Genomic DNA, 14,831 nt, shown 5'->3' with positions numbered 1-14,831 from the left:
AAAGAAAGAAAGAAAGAAAGAAAGAAAGAAAGAAAGAAAGAAAGAAAGAAAGAAAGAAAGAAAGAAAGAAAGAAAGAAAGAGAAAGAAAGATCACAACAAAAGGCTGAACTTTCAGATGGAGAGAAGAGACCTAGGGTTATTAGAGGTAGGAAAGGAGGAGGGAGAAGGGGATTAGAGAGTAATTGGGTAAGGGACACAAACAATAATCATGATTTGTAATTATGAACATGCTAATATTATTGATTTGATCATCACATCCTGTACACAAATACTGATAGTCAACTCTGTACACCATAAATATGTATAATCAATTATGTTTCAATTCAAAAAATAAATTTAAAAATTTAAATTACCTAAAAAAAATTCATTCCTGCAGAATGTACTCTTTTGTGTCTGGCTTATTTTGCTCAACGTTATATTTGTGAGATTCAATAATATTGTAGCGAGTAGGTGTAGATTATTAGTTCCCATTCCTGCATAGTAGCCCACCATAAGGATATACCACAATTTATTAATCTACTTTCCTGCTGATGAGCATTTGCATAGTTTCCATTTTGGAACACTTTTGAATAAAGCTGCTCTGAAATTTCTAATACATGCTTTTGGCGAATATATGTATGCATTTATGTTGGATATATGCCTAAGAATGGAATTGCTGACACCATAGGTAGGTTATACATATGTTTAGATTTAATAAGCACTGCTGAAAAGTCTTCCAAGGTTGTGGAAGCATCTTTTACTTCCATCATGAGTAGATGTGAGTTCCAGTTACTCCAGCTCTTCATCCACAGTTTCTATTGCCCATGATTTCATTTTAAACATTCTGGTGAATGTGTCATGATGTTACCTTGTGGTTTAAATGTACATCACCTTTATGTCTAATTAAGTCACTTACCTTTCCATACATTCATTTCCCATTTGGTTATTCTACTTTGTGATTTGTGTAAAATAGACTTCTTCAATTGGCAAATATTTATTTCAGTATTATGCTCATTATTACTATAACTAGCTGTTTAGATGAAGCAGACTCATCTACTTGGCTAAACAAAGTTAGACTGGTCCTAAGAGGATCTATCAGTAACATCCACGATTTGTAGTCAGACAGGGTTAGTCCTAACCAAAAACAACCCCAGTTTGTTTGTTTGTTTATTAAATCTATTTTACTTGAACGCCTGGTTCCCTTCTGCTTTCTAGCTAGTATAACAAAAATAAAAACAACAGAAACAGAAATGAAAACATCTTTTATTCCATTTACACCACTATAACATTTCCTGCTAGGGAAAGAAAAGAAGTGAAAACAAATTTTAAACCTAAAATGAAACGAAGCACACATCTTAAACATATACTTTGTCCTAGGCAGTCTGCTGAGTACACATGCTACAATATCTTCAAAAGAAGGTTATCCTTTTAACTTCATTTTTGACAGGAGAACATCGAGACTTAAAGAAGGTGAGGAATTTCTCAAGGCCATATAGTTATAAGCCAGGATTCAAACCAGATCTTATTATATCAGAAATCTCCATTAGGTCCTCAACTTATCTTTTTAAAGAAAAGGCTGACAGGCAATATGGCTGAGTCATGCCAGAAAAGAACTCCTACCACTTCCTAGTTGTATGAGCTTAAATAACTATGTCATTTGGTCGAGTGAGACTCAATTTCCTCTGTCTAAAATAAAGAGATTATTCAAGGTTGTCTCTAGAGCCCCCTTTAAAAATTGATTCTATGATTTTAAACACTTTTGAGTTCTGCTACCAGAACCAGTGCTATTCCCTTCTAGGTACAAGAAAATTGGCCTACTTAGATGTCACTCTTTATTCCTGGTCTTCACTCATTTTTGTGTTTTTTATTATGCTCATCCCTCAAGGTCACTGAAATAACACCTTCTCTGTTCAGTCTTTCCTGATTATTTTAGGCTGCTTTTAGGCAGATACCTCTCACAGTACTTATCATATTGTATATCACATGTGTTGTTTACTGCCAGATGTGAGCTCTTTAAAGACAGGGACTGTACCTTACCCATTACGAGAGCCCCAACACCTATCACTGTCTGGTACATAGTTTGTAATTGATAAATGACAGACAAATTGATAAATGAACAAATATTACCGCCTCTGGTTACACAGATTGAACATTTGAAAGACAGAAATGGGACCTCTATGATTATTTCTTCTTACTCTCTGTCTTAGATTCCCAGAAACCATACAAGGGTGTGATTACATGCACAGTCCCTGCCTCAGCCTGATCCCACACCAGAGCTTGGAGTGTGAATTGCACTGCAGAATTTTCTGAACTATAATAAAAAGAGCCAGGGTTTCATGCTTCTATATCAGTTAGTCATTGGGTAAGGTGGAGCAGGGTTTTAAACTGCAGGCACTTCCTGTTCTCATTACAGCAAGGCACACAACACCAGTTACCCAAGGGCGGTTGTTAAAGAGGGTCCCTGTGCTGGTGTCAAGCAAAGCTAAGAGAAAGGGGTAATGTCTGTGAGCACAGAGAGTTAGAACCTGAGCTGTTCTGGGCTGAACTTTGACAGTGCCTGCCTTACACCGTTTTCCTGCTCTATTTTCATTTGAAAAATATTATTAATCTAGTTAATTTAGGAGACACTGAAATTTGATTCCATATTTTATACTCTGAAGCATTAGGTCACACTGTTCTCTTCCTTCACCAAACTATTTTATATGCCTTAATTACCATGAAGTGCCCTGAATCATTTCAGAGGAAGCACTCTTCCATATATTTATGTCAATACCATTTCATTTAATTTCCCAAACCCAGAAGAGCATGAATTCTGCCCTACCACCCCCCAAATCATTCAATGCAGGAAATGTCATTGCCATTTCACCTGCTTCAACCATAATATCTGAAGCTATACTTTTGTGCATTCTATTTGAAATAGAAGGTATTGTCACAGGTCATGTGTCCTGGATATCATGAAGCCTGATATAAACACATATAAAAAGTAGCAAGTGGTCTATTTCAGTAAAACCATATGCAGAGGTCAGAAATTCACCAAGAAATAGGGCTTTTAACTACCAAGTTCCGGTCAGATTTTAATAAAGTGTAAGCTTTAGAAGAGCAGAAAACTTGATTAGATATACCCACAATGATACCCTCAATACCTCAAACACTGCCTGGCACATAGTGGGTTTTCAGTGCACATCTCCTGAATCAATTACAATTTTAATATTTTACCCACCTGAAATATTGTCCTGTGGTTTTATTTAAAGTGGTTGTCAGCATGGAATGACTTCTGCATTCTCTCCTGGAAGTGGGTGAATTTCCATGGTGAGCAATTTCTCTATATACAGTTTGCAAATCATTTTGGGAACCTTCCAAATGAAAGGCACTGTATAAATATACCCTCCCACCAGCAGCCAGCCGGCTTTCCACCGGGGATGCATTTGCATCGCTTATGTACATAGTGTTTCATTTGGGGCATTGCTTTTATTTTTATGACCATAAAAGAAATATTCACAGTATGAACAATAATGTAAACTGCATTCAAGAAGATATACATTTGTGTATTTTTATGATTCAAAACTTAGAAATCTGAAAGAAAAGCAGGCATGGCATTTTTCTTTCCTGTTGCTGTTTGCTTTTTCATAGCATTCTTTATTATTCCTGAACTTTATGGTGGAATTCTGCTGAAATGCTCAAGTCTTTGTCTGTATCTCATTTGAGAATATGTGGTGCTGGGTTCAAATGAATGTTGCTGGGAAAAGGCCTGAAAATAAAGGGAACTTGATTTTGCATTTATTCATGTCTGCATTAATAGTTTGCTTCAGTGTGGCCTTCTTGTGGATGGAGGCCTCTTTAAGGACAGAAAGAGAAAAGAAAGCAAACTCAGGTATAAAATACCTTCTAAGTAACTTAGCATGATAATGGGGACTTTCACAGATGCAAGCGACCTTGAAGAGAGGTATTTTAGCCTTCATAACAAAAGGGGGGCTGATTTTATAGAGCATTACCAGGGAGCTAGACTCTGAATTCATTTCATACAGAGAATGTTTAATTAACTTTGAAATAAACTGCCAACAGTTACATCAAGACCTCTGTAAACTATGTATTTATCTACATAGAATCATCTGAATGCAAAAATAAACTGAATTATAATTTCTTAATTTATATATTTCCATAATTAATTAAATTTAAACTGAATGAAATACCCCATTCCTAGACTTAAGGATATTCTAGCCTTAAGGATTTTGTTAAAAAGAGGAGCTATCCGGAGTAGACAGCAATTTTGCGTAAAATACATCAAAAAAGGTGGATTAAGTAAAACTCTTGCTCACTTCACTAAGGAATAATGTGAAATATTGAAAATTAAATTTAGACTACCAGTAGTTAAGGGCAGAATCAATAAGAATTTGAGGTCATTTCCTGTGTTCACAATTCTCTTTCATAAATACCAAATTTGATATTTTCCCACTTTTTACTGCTAAGACAATAAAAGTGATTTTTGAAGACTTAGCAATAAGAGAGTAATGTTAGGAAACAGCTCACTCAGTTTATTTTGTAGCTTATAAAATAGATGTTATTGTATTCTCCATCTCCTCAGTCCGAATATTATTGTAGCTAAACTCTAATTTCATACTCCCAGTAATAACATTGTTTTATTAAAATGAATTTCTGATGTAAAATATATTGACACTCTTCTTTTTTATTACCACAAGATAAAACAGCAGTTTCTTCAATTGAGAAAAGCTAGAAGCATGGAATTGATCTGCAGCCAATTTTTACTACAAACCCCACAGTGCTTTGCATTATAGCCTACAATCCCCATACTGCAGAGCCAAACTTACTGTTAACCATCCTGTTACTGGCAAAGAAAAAGAACAGAACATTTGGGAAGAACTATGTAACATACAAGGATTCTACTTGAGTAGTGAATTATTAATTTTTTTTCAGTATTTTGAGATTTACATGTCTTTTCCTTTAGTAAAAAAAAAGGCATATTTATGGGTGTGCACACTACTATTTCCTCATCTTGAATACAAAGTCACATATTCTCAAACAATATGTCAAGGTACATACTCCCCATGTCAAAGCCTTTTTTTAAAATTTTTACAGCCATCATTGAGTCCTGTAATTTTTTACCCCCCTTTGGAGGGAGGTCAGCTTTATTCAGATTTTAAAACAACATCACAATACATTGTTTAATGCTCCAAACATCTGCAAATGAGAATTCAGTGAATTAATTAAAATTCTTAATTAGATGCACCTTGCAGCTGCTGTTAGTCTTAATTGGCAATAATGCAGCTACATTTTGTTCTGACACATATCTTCAGAAGAGTTAGAGAGAGAACTGAAGGGAGGCAAGAGGAAAATGTTCCCACACAGTTCAAGACAGTTCGCACAAAGAGGATCCCATGGCAACAAACAGCGAGGCCCACAGTTGGCTCTGTAGGATCCAGGAATAGACAATGCTTCACCTCGGATTCAAACAAACACTTCCTTTCCTGGATCTGTGGAGAAAGCGTTTGAAATCATCCCTCGCAACAGGATTGAAATGGTCAAATGTTCACGTAAGTCTCTAAGACACTTTTCAAAGATTTTGGATGCTCTCCGCATTCCATATCAAGGTAATAATTATAACTCGTGCTCTGTGCAGAGTAACAAACTGACTTGCAGACGCATTGCAAATAGAGGGCTTGATTTTGGGGCCACATGGAGCTGGACTACACCTTGGCAATTGGTTCATTTCAAGTTATCATTTTACAGACAAAGAAACTAAGGCCAAAAGAAATGGCTAGTTAGGAGTAGAATTTAGATTCAAATATAGAATTCGAGGCTACAATCCAAAAGTTTTACTTTTAAACTTTACTTGAAGCAATTAAATTTAATCCTGCCCCCTCCCAGTCTGCTTGAGGTCTAGTTCTTCGCTAAAATGGGTCAGCTAAAAGACTGTGAAAGCAGGTGTAGAAAATATGGATCACTCACGTGAGAGGAGGGGAATATACTTCCTCTTCACCTGTGGTCTTCAGTTTACTCTGAATTATAGCATGTGAGGAAGGAGCAAGGAGAAGAAAACTACTGGCACAGAGGAGGTTAACCTGGGTGAGTTACCTTCTGCGAAACCATTTAAGACTTGCTTACACACTTTAACCACATCTTCCCTCTGCTTGGATTGAAAAATTCAATTTACAGCTCCTTCATTCAAAATACAGATTTACCTCCCTTTCTAGTTCCCCAGCCCTCATTCATTCTCACCTGTGTCCTGACTCAGTTTAGTTTGCATTCGTTTAGCTCACATTTTACCTAATTTTCGCAAGTGTTTCATTTATCTTCAATTTGTGTTTTATTCCCGGTATTAAATGAAGATACAGTTCTCAAGGGCCAAGGCTGCTTTACCTATTTCTTGCTGTATTTTGAGGTTATTCTATTAAACCTTCCATTAGTAAACATTGTACAATACATTGTAGAGTGTGTTGAGGTTTTCATGACCGGCGGTTAAAGGGGTATATGGGAAAGGTTTAAAGGTGGAGAGAGAAAAGGGGGTGACTGGTAAAGCGTTTCTCTGCCCTTTAACGACCCTGCCCACCCCAGTGCCATAAACTAACACTGTGGCTGCAGTGTAAATATTAACACTTCCCTAGAGTCTTGCTACTCCAAGTGTGGTCCACAGTCCAGGAGCATTATTATGATCCATGGGCCAGCTTATTAAAAACGCGGACTGTCAGGCCTCACTCCAGACCTACCGAATCAGAATCTGCATTTTAACAAGACGCCCAAGTGATCGTACATACATTAAATTTGAGAAGCACAAGATCACATGTGAGTATTCTACCATTCCAAGGCAAAAGAGCAAGGACTTTCAAACTCAGTAAATATCCTAATTTATTTACCAATGCCTACTTTGCATCTCTTCTCACAAATCCATCTCAGAAGCTCGCAACTAACTCTTGTGTAGGGAACTCTGTTACGTGGTGGATGGGAGGAGGATCCTCTTCAATCCCCTCCTCTCCGCTCCTTTTCCCACCCCACCCGCACCCTCCGCCCCCAGTAAGCCTTCCCCAAGCACCCTTCTCCCAAGTCCTACTCACTCCCGGGAAGATTTTGCTCCTCCCCAAACTGAAAGAGCGGCTGCGTGGACGGTTACTGCCTGAAGGACTCACATTTTACATACCAATACCGACGGAAGCACTTTGCAAAACTGCCCTTTGGAAACAATTAGCACCTTGCCACCTGAGGTTTGGAGCAGCCCCCGCCCTCCTTTCCCTTTTGAAATCCCTCTTAAAGTGATACTGAGAATAACAGAGAGAGTGAGAGAGACAGAGACAGAGAGATCAAGCACAATAATACATCTGCTTCAAAGAGAAGAGATGAAAAGGAGGATATTATGAGTGTATCAGCCTGGGCATCGCTCTCTGTACCTTTCTGCTTCCCAGAGAAATGGAACCATAATTCTAAGGTGGCTAACCCAAGACAGGATAAGCATTCAAATTTGCCGGTCCACTTTTGCCTACAAGGACAGATGCCCATCATTCTAGGCTTCCCAGGGTCTTTTCCGAAAGATTCCCAGGCTGCCCTCCTTCCTCTTTGGTCTTCTGAAAACTAAAACTCGCAAGGCGATGGCTGTCTGTGAATTGGCTAGTACTAAAATATCCATTGGGTGGCAGTAATACTATCCTCTTTATGACTTGCAGCAAACCAGAGAATGCATTCAATCAAATGAACCGATCTTGTAGAAACACTGGAATCATTTATGCATTGCAGTTTCTCTCTCTTGTTTTCGCTCTTTCTTCCCTGGGATATTTTGAGTGGATTGTGGCTATTAATCAAGATTTCGTGCTATTCGTGGTTTGCTTGTCGTTTTCGCTCAGGATTAGCATCATTCAAGACAAACGCAAACCTGCTCCCCCCCTCCCCGTCCCCACTCGCTTTTGAAAATCATTTTTTTGGGGGCTGCTGAAGAGAGCTAGGACCCAGGAGACACCTTCCCAAACAGCAGGGGTTGTGTGCTTTCACATAGCAGTACTGTACAAGGAAAACCCCGTCGGATCTGTTATTGCGGGATACTTGTGAAATATACATAGGATTCTTTCTTATGGCTGCATCCCGGATTTGGAAATTTTACTTGGGGGCCAGTAGGATTTGAAAGGCTACATGTATCCTGAAGATTTGCAAGCAAGACTTCAATTCTCGTCATAGAGCACACAGACTTCCTCACTTATCAGCCTTTTTCCTTCCTTCTTTTTAAAAAATTATTTTTATCCCTCCTCATTTTTACGATCTTTCCTTTCTCAGCCTCTCTTCTATCTGCCTCTTTTTTTTTTTTTTCTCTCTCATAGCCTTTTTCCCCCTTGCTCTGCACCTGGATTGTATCTTCACCAAACAATCGGGCACTTTGAGAACTAACTGGAGACGGTCTTGTAGGGAAGATCTGTATGGAATTATCTGCTTTTATGGTGAACTTGGCATTTGTGAATGGGTATCTTGTTCCTGATATTAATTGCTAGCAAGAACAAGAAAAAGAACACAGGAGTAAAACGTGGATTTTTCTGAATACGCATTGTGATGACCAGCAATTACCTTACCGACTGATATCCAGAGGAGAATAATTTGGAAGACTGTTGTGGGTAAGGTCATTTTATATATGCAAACCCATCAGTGGTGTGAGCAAACTTGGGCATTTGTAATGGGAATGGGTGACTTGGATGATTGCTGCATCGCATTGATGGCTGTTATGTGGCCGTTTTGGCACTGAATGGAACAACTGCAGTTGGGTGTGTTGGTGTGTGTGCGTGTGCTTGTGTGTATGTATGTGTGCCTGTATTCTGAGTGTAACTGAAAATAAACCAAAGCATCACTCTCCTCCCACTCCAATTATTTTGATATAGAAGAGTGTCTTGAATTAATTCCAGGTAGACACTCTTTGTTTGGATGCAATATTTGTGGCCCCTGCATTTTGAAAGAGGTAGCCGCAGTAAAAGATACTTAGTAAAGAGCTCCATTTAAAATGAAAACGAGCTACTCTTTATTCATTAAAAGAAATTTGTTTTCAACTCAGTGCATCATTCTGCTGCATTTCACAGCCGCAATGGGACCAGGGACATCCCACTTGTCAAGTTCTTAAACTTTAAGGTGATAATTATTGCTAATTGTTCTCTAGGTTGTGGTTATTCGAGATTATTAAGTGCCCTGGGCTACTTTTTTTTATCTACTGGATTATCGCACAGAGTAAATAAAAGAAAAGAGAGAAAAAGCTGAAAATAATGAATAAAAGACGAATAGAGCGATATTATCATAAATATCACCATTGTACTTTCTTTCTTAAGTTCAATTGCCCAATACTATAATTATTTACCCAATACCCTAAATAGCTGAAGCTGCGACCCACGTGCAGGGGAGCCGAAGATCTGAAAGCAGAGACCATCCTCTTATTGCAGTGCAGCCAGCTTGAGAAACACAGGCAATTAATTACACATTTCCCTTAACCTGAAGTTGAAGATCTGTCCTATCTGCTACATCTATTTTACCCTTTCAGTAAAAAGTTAGAGAGTAGAGCACTAAGAATGCTTAAGCATGTTCTGCCTGGGAAATGGGATAAAATATCAATATTGATGACGTGGTTCAGTGCACTGTACTGCAATGCTAAAGTCCCATATTCAGTACCTATGATGAGAGAATGGAGCATTTACATGTGTTATAAATCTCACCTGGTAGATTGATCGGAAGGGAAGGAGAGAAGATATGTGGATATGTGGGAAGATGGATGGAAGTCATGCATAATCGGTGATTATGTAACTTCATTACATCAGCAAGCTTCAGTCAACTATAGCGAGATAAAATTATTGTATATAGAGAGGTTCCATCACCCTTTTAACTTTTGAAGGCTTGTAACAGCTAACAGAGGAGGAGGGAAGACAGAGATTAGCTCCAAGGGTCTTGTAAACCTTGATGTCTGTGACGAATTTAACATGAGTTTTCCCACAGTGAGTTTCTGAGGGACAGCAGATCATGTAAGCTTTAGGGCTGGACAGGAGCAATTTTGGCCACACCCGTGGAGAGTCAAAATGAGCCTGCAATGTTTCACAAGTTCTCTATTGAGTAATAGGGGCCGATGATCCCAGCCAAGGTCATAGTTCTTTACCCTATGTTGAAATATGCGACCCCAACTGAGTGGAAAGTTAAATCCATTGAAATGAAAACTGTGAACGGAATGACTATTTAGGGTTCTCTGTTGCATTTTTTCCTGGTAGAGCTTGATGCAGATTTCAGTCTGGTGGTTCCCTCATAAAAATGATGATTGCTTCCACAGTGTGTCAGAAATGAGTGGTTTGTACCTTTATCTTTGCCATGACAACCTCTTTCTGGGCCATTTTAACCTTCTGGGAAAAGAGAAGTGAAAATCTTCAAAGGTAATAATATCCCATTAAATTTAAGAAGAATAAGCAGCATTGAATCTATTATTAATACAAATCCCAGAAATAAGGAGCAATCCATTTTCAAGTTTTACTTATTGAATGGTTTAAAAGACATGTTGCAGCCACCTGAGACTTTTAGCATGAGATGAGATAAATGTATTGTGTTCACTGTACAGAGGAAGGAATACTGCAGAATAAAATGTCATTTTTTTCCTCATGTTTTATTTGGAGCTGTGATTTTTTTAAAAAAGAAGGTACACATCAGCTCCTTTTGGCCTTCTACTGTTTTAGCATGTATTTCCCCCTCAATAGATCATATGTTCACAAAAACCAAAACTGCTGAAAACTTAACCATGTACAATCAAATCATCTTATCATCTAGTTGTGCTATTTCCTATATCCCTTTACATTTATTTTACAAAGAAGGCATAGTAAATTACTTTACTATGAGGAAGAAGAGATGATTCTTTTATCATTATTATTATTATTATTTCTCATATTGCATTTCTTTACAGTCCTATGGGGTCAGATTCAAGATATAAACACCCACAAAGTAAGTTTGAAAAGATTTGCTTACCCCGATTCAGAATGGTGGAATTGCGGAATGAAATTTTGAGGTCCAGTATTTGAGGTGGCTTTCTTATTTCTGCAGGATATGCCCGAACATTGATATATTGTGCCAGTGGATTTGAAGGTTTGGTGTTCATATTGTGTAGGAAATTGAATGTGAAGTTTACTCCTGATTCCTTCCTTCAGGGGTCAGGGTAACACTACGGCAGCTTCCAGGCTGTTAGTCTCCAACTATGTGCAGAAATATAGTTTGCAGTGATTTTTCCTGTATCCTCTATTTTAATATTTTATAAATGACTTCCTCAGTTGTTTTCTGACTTAAGCCACACATGTGTTACCAAACAGGGCATATTCTGGAGGTTTTCTAAGCTCAGTAAGGGATGGAAATAATACCAGAAAGGAAAAAAAAGTCTGTATAAAAGGACACTGGCTGTGAAACACACATGTAATTGCTATCCTTTTACTTGAAGACTGCATATGCTCACATTAGAAAAGAAAGTTCAATGATTTTAATGGCACTTTATAACCTGTTACTTTCTTTAGGAAGAGGATTATGTAACCAAGGTAGGTTATGACATTTTTTATAAGTATCCTACCAATCAATAATAAAAAGCTTTCCTTAATAGCAAACACATTTAAACATGAAGGCAGTGAGTAATTTAAAGCATAGTATCTATTCTTCTATTTTATTGCCATTTTGTCAGCCCAAGTCATGTAGTGAGATTAGAAAGTATTGGGGAGAAAAGAAGAAATACCATTTTTGAATATGGAAGCTATTAATTTTGTTTCCTGAGCAGCTGCTTCAGCAAATCAGGAGATTCAGCAGATAAGTAATCACAGTACTGCTAAAACTAAAGAAAATTTTCAATGGAATTTTTATTATGTTTGTGACATGTGAACAAATTAGTGCTTTAAAAATAACTGATAGATAAAACACTTTGAAAAACAACTAAAATTTGAAGATTAAGGTTTATATTTCAGAATCTTTTAGTCTTTTTTACACTTAAGTGTTTGGGATATAATTTTGTCTTACGACAGATATAATCTTTGGTGTTTGGCACTGAAGCAGACTAATTTGTGGCAACCAAAGAATTGTTGATTATTAAGATTTAAAAAGTAGCAAGTTTTCTGGTGATGCTCAAGTTATAAAGAATAATTATAATGGCACCTTTGGGCAGCTAGATACAGTCATGTCAGTATTTTTATTATTAAATTCTAGTCTTATTTCCATTAGTTGTATCGGTATCTCAAAGAGGAAGGAGTCCAGCTCTCCAAGACCTCAAGGTATTGTAGAATTTGGGGCTGAGTCAGAGGACATGAGTTGTACTTCAGCTCTGTTGGTTACTAGCCTTCTGACCTCTGACACTGCATTTGACCTTTCAGTGTCCCAGAGAATCATTAAAGAAATAAAATAGTTACATGTTGCTCTAAAAGGAGATAATGTGTATCCATGTGCTTACCACCATGCTATGCCTTAGAAATATGTGGGTTTATTATTATTATTAAGGATTCCCCTAAGTCTTATGAATTTAGCAGTGCATTTTTTCTCGCATCCTTATTATAAATCTTTATAGGCACTTTGTAGTACCAATTACAGTTATCTGGTAGGCAATATTCTGTGATTAAGCAACACAGACAAATTAAATGATTTGGTTGCTAACTTTCACTCAGTACTTTATTTTTCAGGAGTACTCATAAGGGAATATAGTTGTTTTAAGTAATTTTAAAAAATAGTTGCTTTTGAATAATATTCAAAGAGAAGTAACTAAGGGTTTTGAGCGTGAGAGTGTTTTAAGCAGATTGCTTTTTTTTTTTTTTTCTTTGATGCTCCTGAGTACTTAGGAATTTTTGTTTCTGGTACCGAGAATACACAAACAAGCATACACAAAGAAACTTGGTGCTATCACTCGAATGGGGTCAATTGACCAGAAAGTGACTTTCATCTCTCACTTTATTAACAAAAGCATGTGTTTGAATACCAAGTGTAATAGAGGAATTGAGAATATGAAGATATCAATTCTGTTTGGAATTTTCTAGTTGCAATAATTACTAATGTTCTTTAGGGGGAGGCAATCCCCCATGTGTCACTACTAAAACTGCATTTCTTTAATGTTCTTGTATTTTAACATAAATATATTTACATGTATAAGAAGGGTATAGTTAGTAATATGAGCTTTCATATATGTTTTTAAGTGACTGGATAATCAGGTTAGAAAGTAAGTTTTTATATTTTGGTTAAGGTAGAAGGAGAAAGTGGAAAATTAACCTGTAAAAAATAAGTAAATATACCTGGACTTAAAATAAATAACTTTCCTGTTATAAAGGAACCTTCTCTTCCTATCTTCCCAGTGTCTTCCTTTTTATGTTAAGCATCCCCAATATTTCTTTGTTTCAGATGAATTTGATAATGCGTGTTTATTCAACTTCATAGATGCCTGTAAACAGCAAGCATTTTCTTGGTTTCCTTTATTTAAAAAATGCATACTCTTTATGTCTATGGAAATACTTCAGATTTGCTCTAGCAGATTTACAAAGTAACATTACAGTAATGTAGACAGGCTTGTTTGTTTGACAAATTCAGTTAATCACCTTACAAATACGCTTTTAATTTTCACCCAGAGAATGCCACCCTGGAGTGTTTTATACTGCACATAGCATTCCATTACAGGCCAAACACATAGCTCAATGGACCTACCATTGTTGCTTACCCTGACCATTAGCTTGCAACAAAAGATCCTTAATTGGCATGCTTTCTTGATTCCCTTTTGTGGAAACAATATTCAGGTGCCAAAACTCTAAGACTCCTAAGGCTTTTAGCCACAGAGAAGGGATGACTGAGTAGCTCGGTGTTGCTTTCCTATCCCACAATCTGAAATTTGCCAAGCAGTGAGCTGTGGAGAAAGCAAAGGGAGAAAGCAAAGCACTTTAAAATTTTCCTTTGGAAAATTTGCTTTTCTGTTTTCATATTATGACATTAAAAGTAATCGTTCTCATGACAAGCTGTTCAAAGGGCATCTTATAGTTACTATGTTCATATATAAAAAATACAGTTAATTGCACAAAATGAGCTGTTTTGTTTCTACAGAAGCTACATGTCTAAGAATATACATTTAAGAGTAAAATTAGATTGTACTTTGTAAAACTAAGCTAAGATATTGTGGGTAGAGTTAGGACTCAGAAAAAAATGGATTGTGGGTTGTGATCATATAATTATAGACTTTCACTCTTTCAATTTGTTAATTATGTATCTTATACTTTGTATGAATTATGATAAATCAATATACAAATAATCATAAAAAGTTTTATAATGTTTTTTCTTCTCATGGCCTGACTAAAGTGAGTTACTCTATCAATGTTTACATGCAATATAACTATGAATTAGCCTAGTGATCTTCATCATTTTCTGGCATGAAGTTCTTTTGATTAAAAAAAGTTTCGTAAGGTCACCTAATCATAGTTATATTTTCAGTATCAGTTGAGTGAGAAAATGCATAATAATATAAATAACAGCAATGAATTACTGTGAATGTAATAATTCTTTAAAAAGTGAATTTGCATATAGTCACAACAGGGTCTGCTTACATCTTCAAAAGACATCTTACGTTCTAGTTCTATCTACATAGAAAGTTTTGTGTATATGTAGATTCTAGACCTCCTGGTGTAATTCCCACAGCCCTAGTAAATAAAAGGCCCATATGTCTAGAGCCAAAATACTTGCATTGCATATGCACATGAATCATGTTTATCTTACATAGAAAATGAAAGGCAGGTGCATGTGGTGGTGGTTTGTGGGTCAAAAGAGTTGGATTTTTTGAATAGATGGGCTTCAAGTATATAATTTCCTAAGAACATACATTTAAAGTTCCAAAATAGGTAAATTCCCATTAAAA

At 36.7% G+C, this 14,831-nt stretch overlaps 1 protein-coding gene across 1 annotated transcript in view; it reads right to left on the bottom strand.

Annotated features, from left to right (window-relative positions):
• LOC103584968 (proteasome subunit beta type-1-like) overlaps positions 1–11,078 on the bottom strand; it is a 267,943-nt gene extending 256,865 nt beyond the window's left edge. The window contains 4 exon segments of the mRNA XM_008565818.1: positions 8,319–8,459; positions 9,312–9,402; positions 9,484–9,619; positions 10,949–11,078. Of these exon segments, the coding sequence (XP_008564040.1) occupies positions 8,319–8,459; positions 9,312–9,402; positions 9,484–9,619; positions 10,949–11,078 (498 nt within the window).
• Positions 11,079–14,831: the final 3,753 nt, after the last annotated feature.

Source organism: Galeopterus variegatus, unplaced genomic scaffold (assembly GCF_000696425.1).
Source record: "Galeopterus variegatus unplaced genomic scaffold, G_variegatus-3.0.2 Scaffold205, whole genome shotgun sequence".
NCBI lineage: Eukaryota > Metazoa > Chordata > Mammalia > Dermoptera > Cynocephalidae > Galeopterus > Galeopterus variegatus.
The sequence above is the reverse complement of the archived record's forward strand: the minus strand, read 5'-3'. Positions and strand labels throughout refer to the sequence as shown.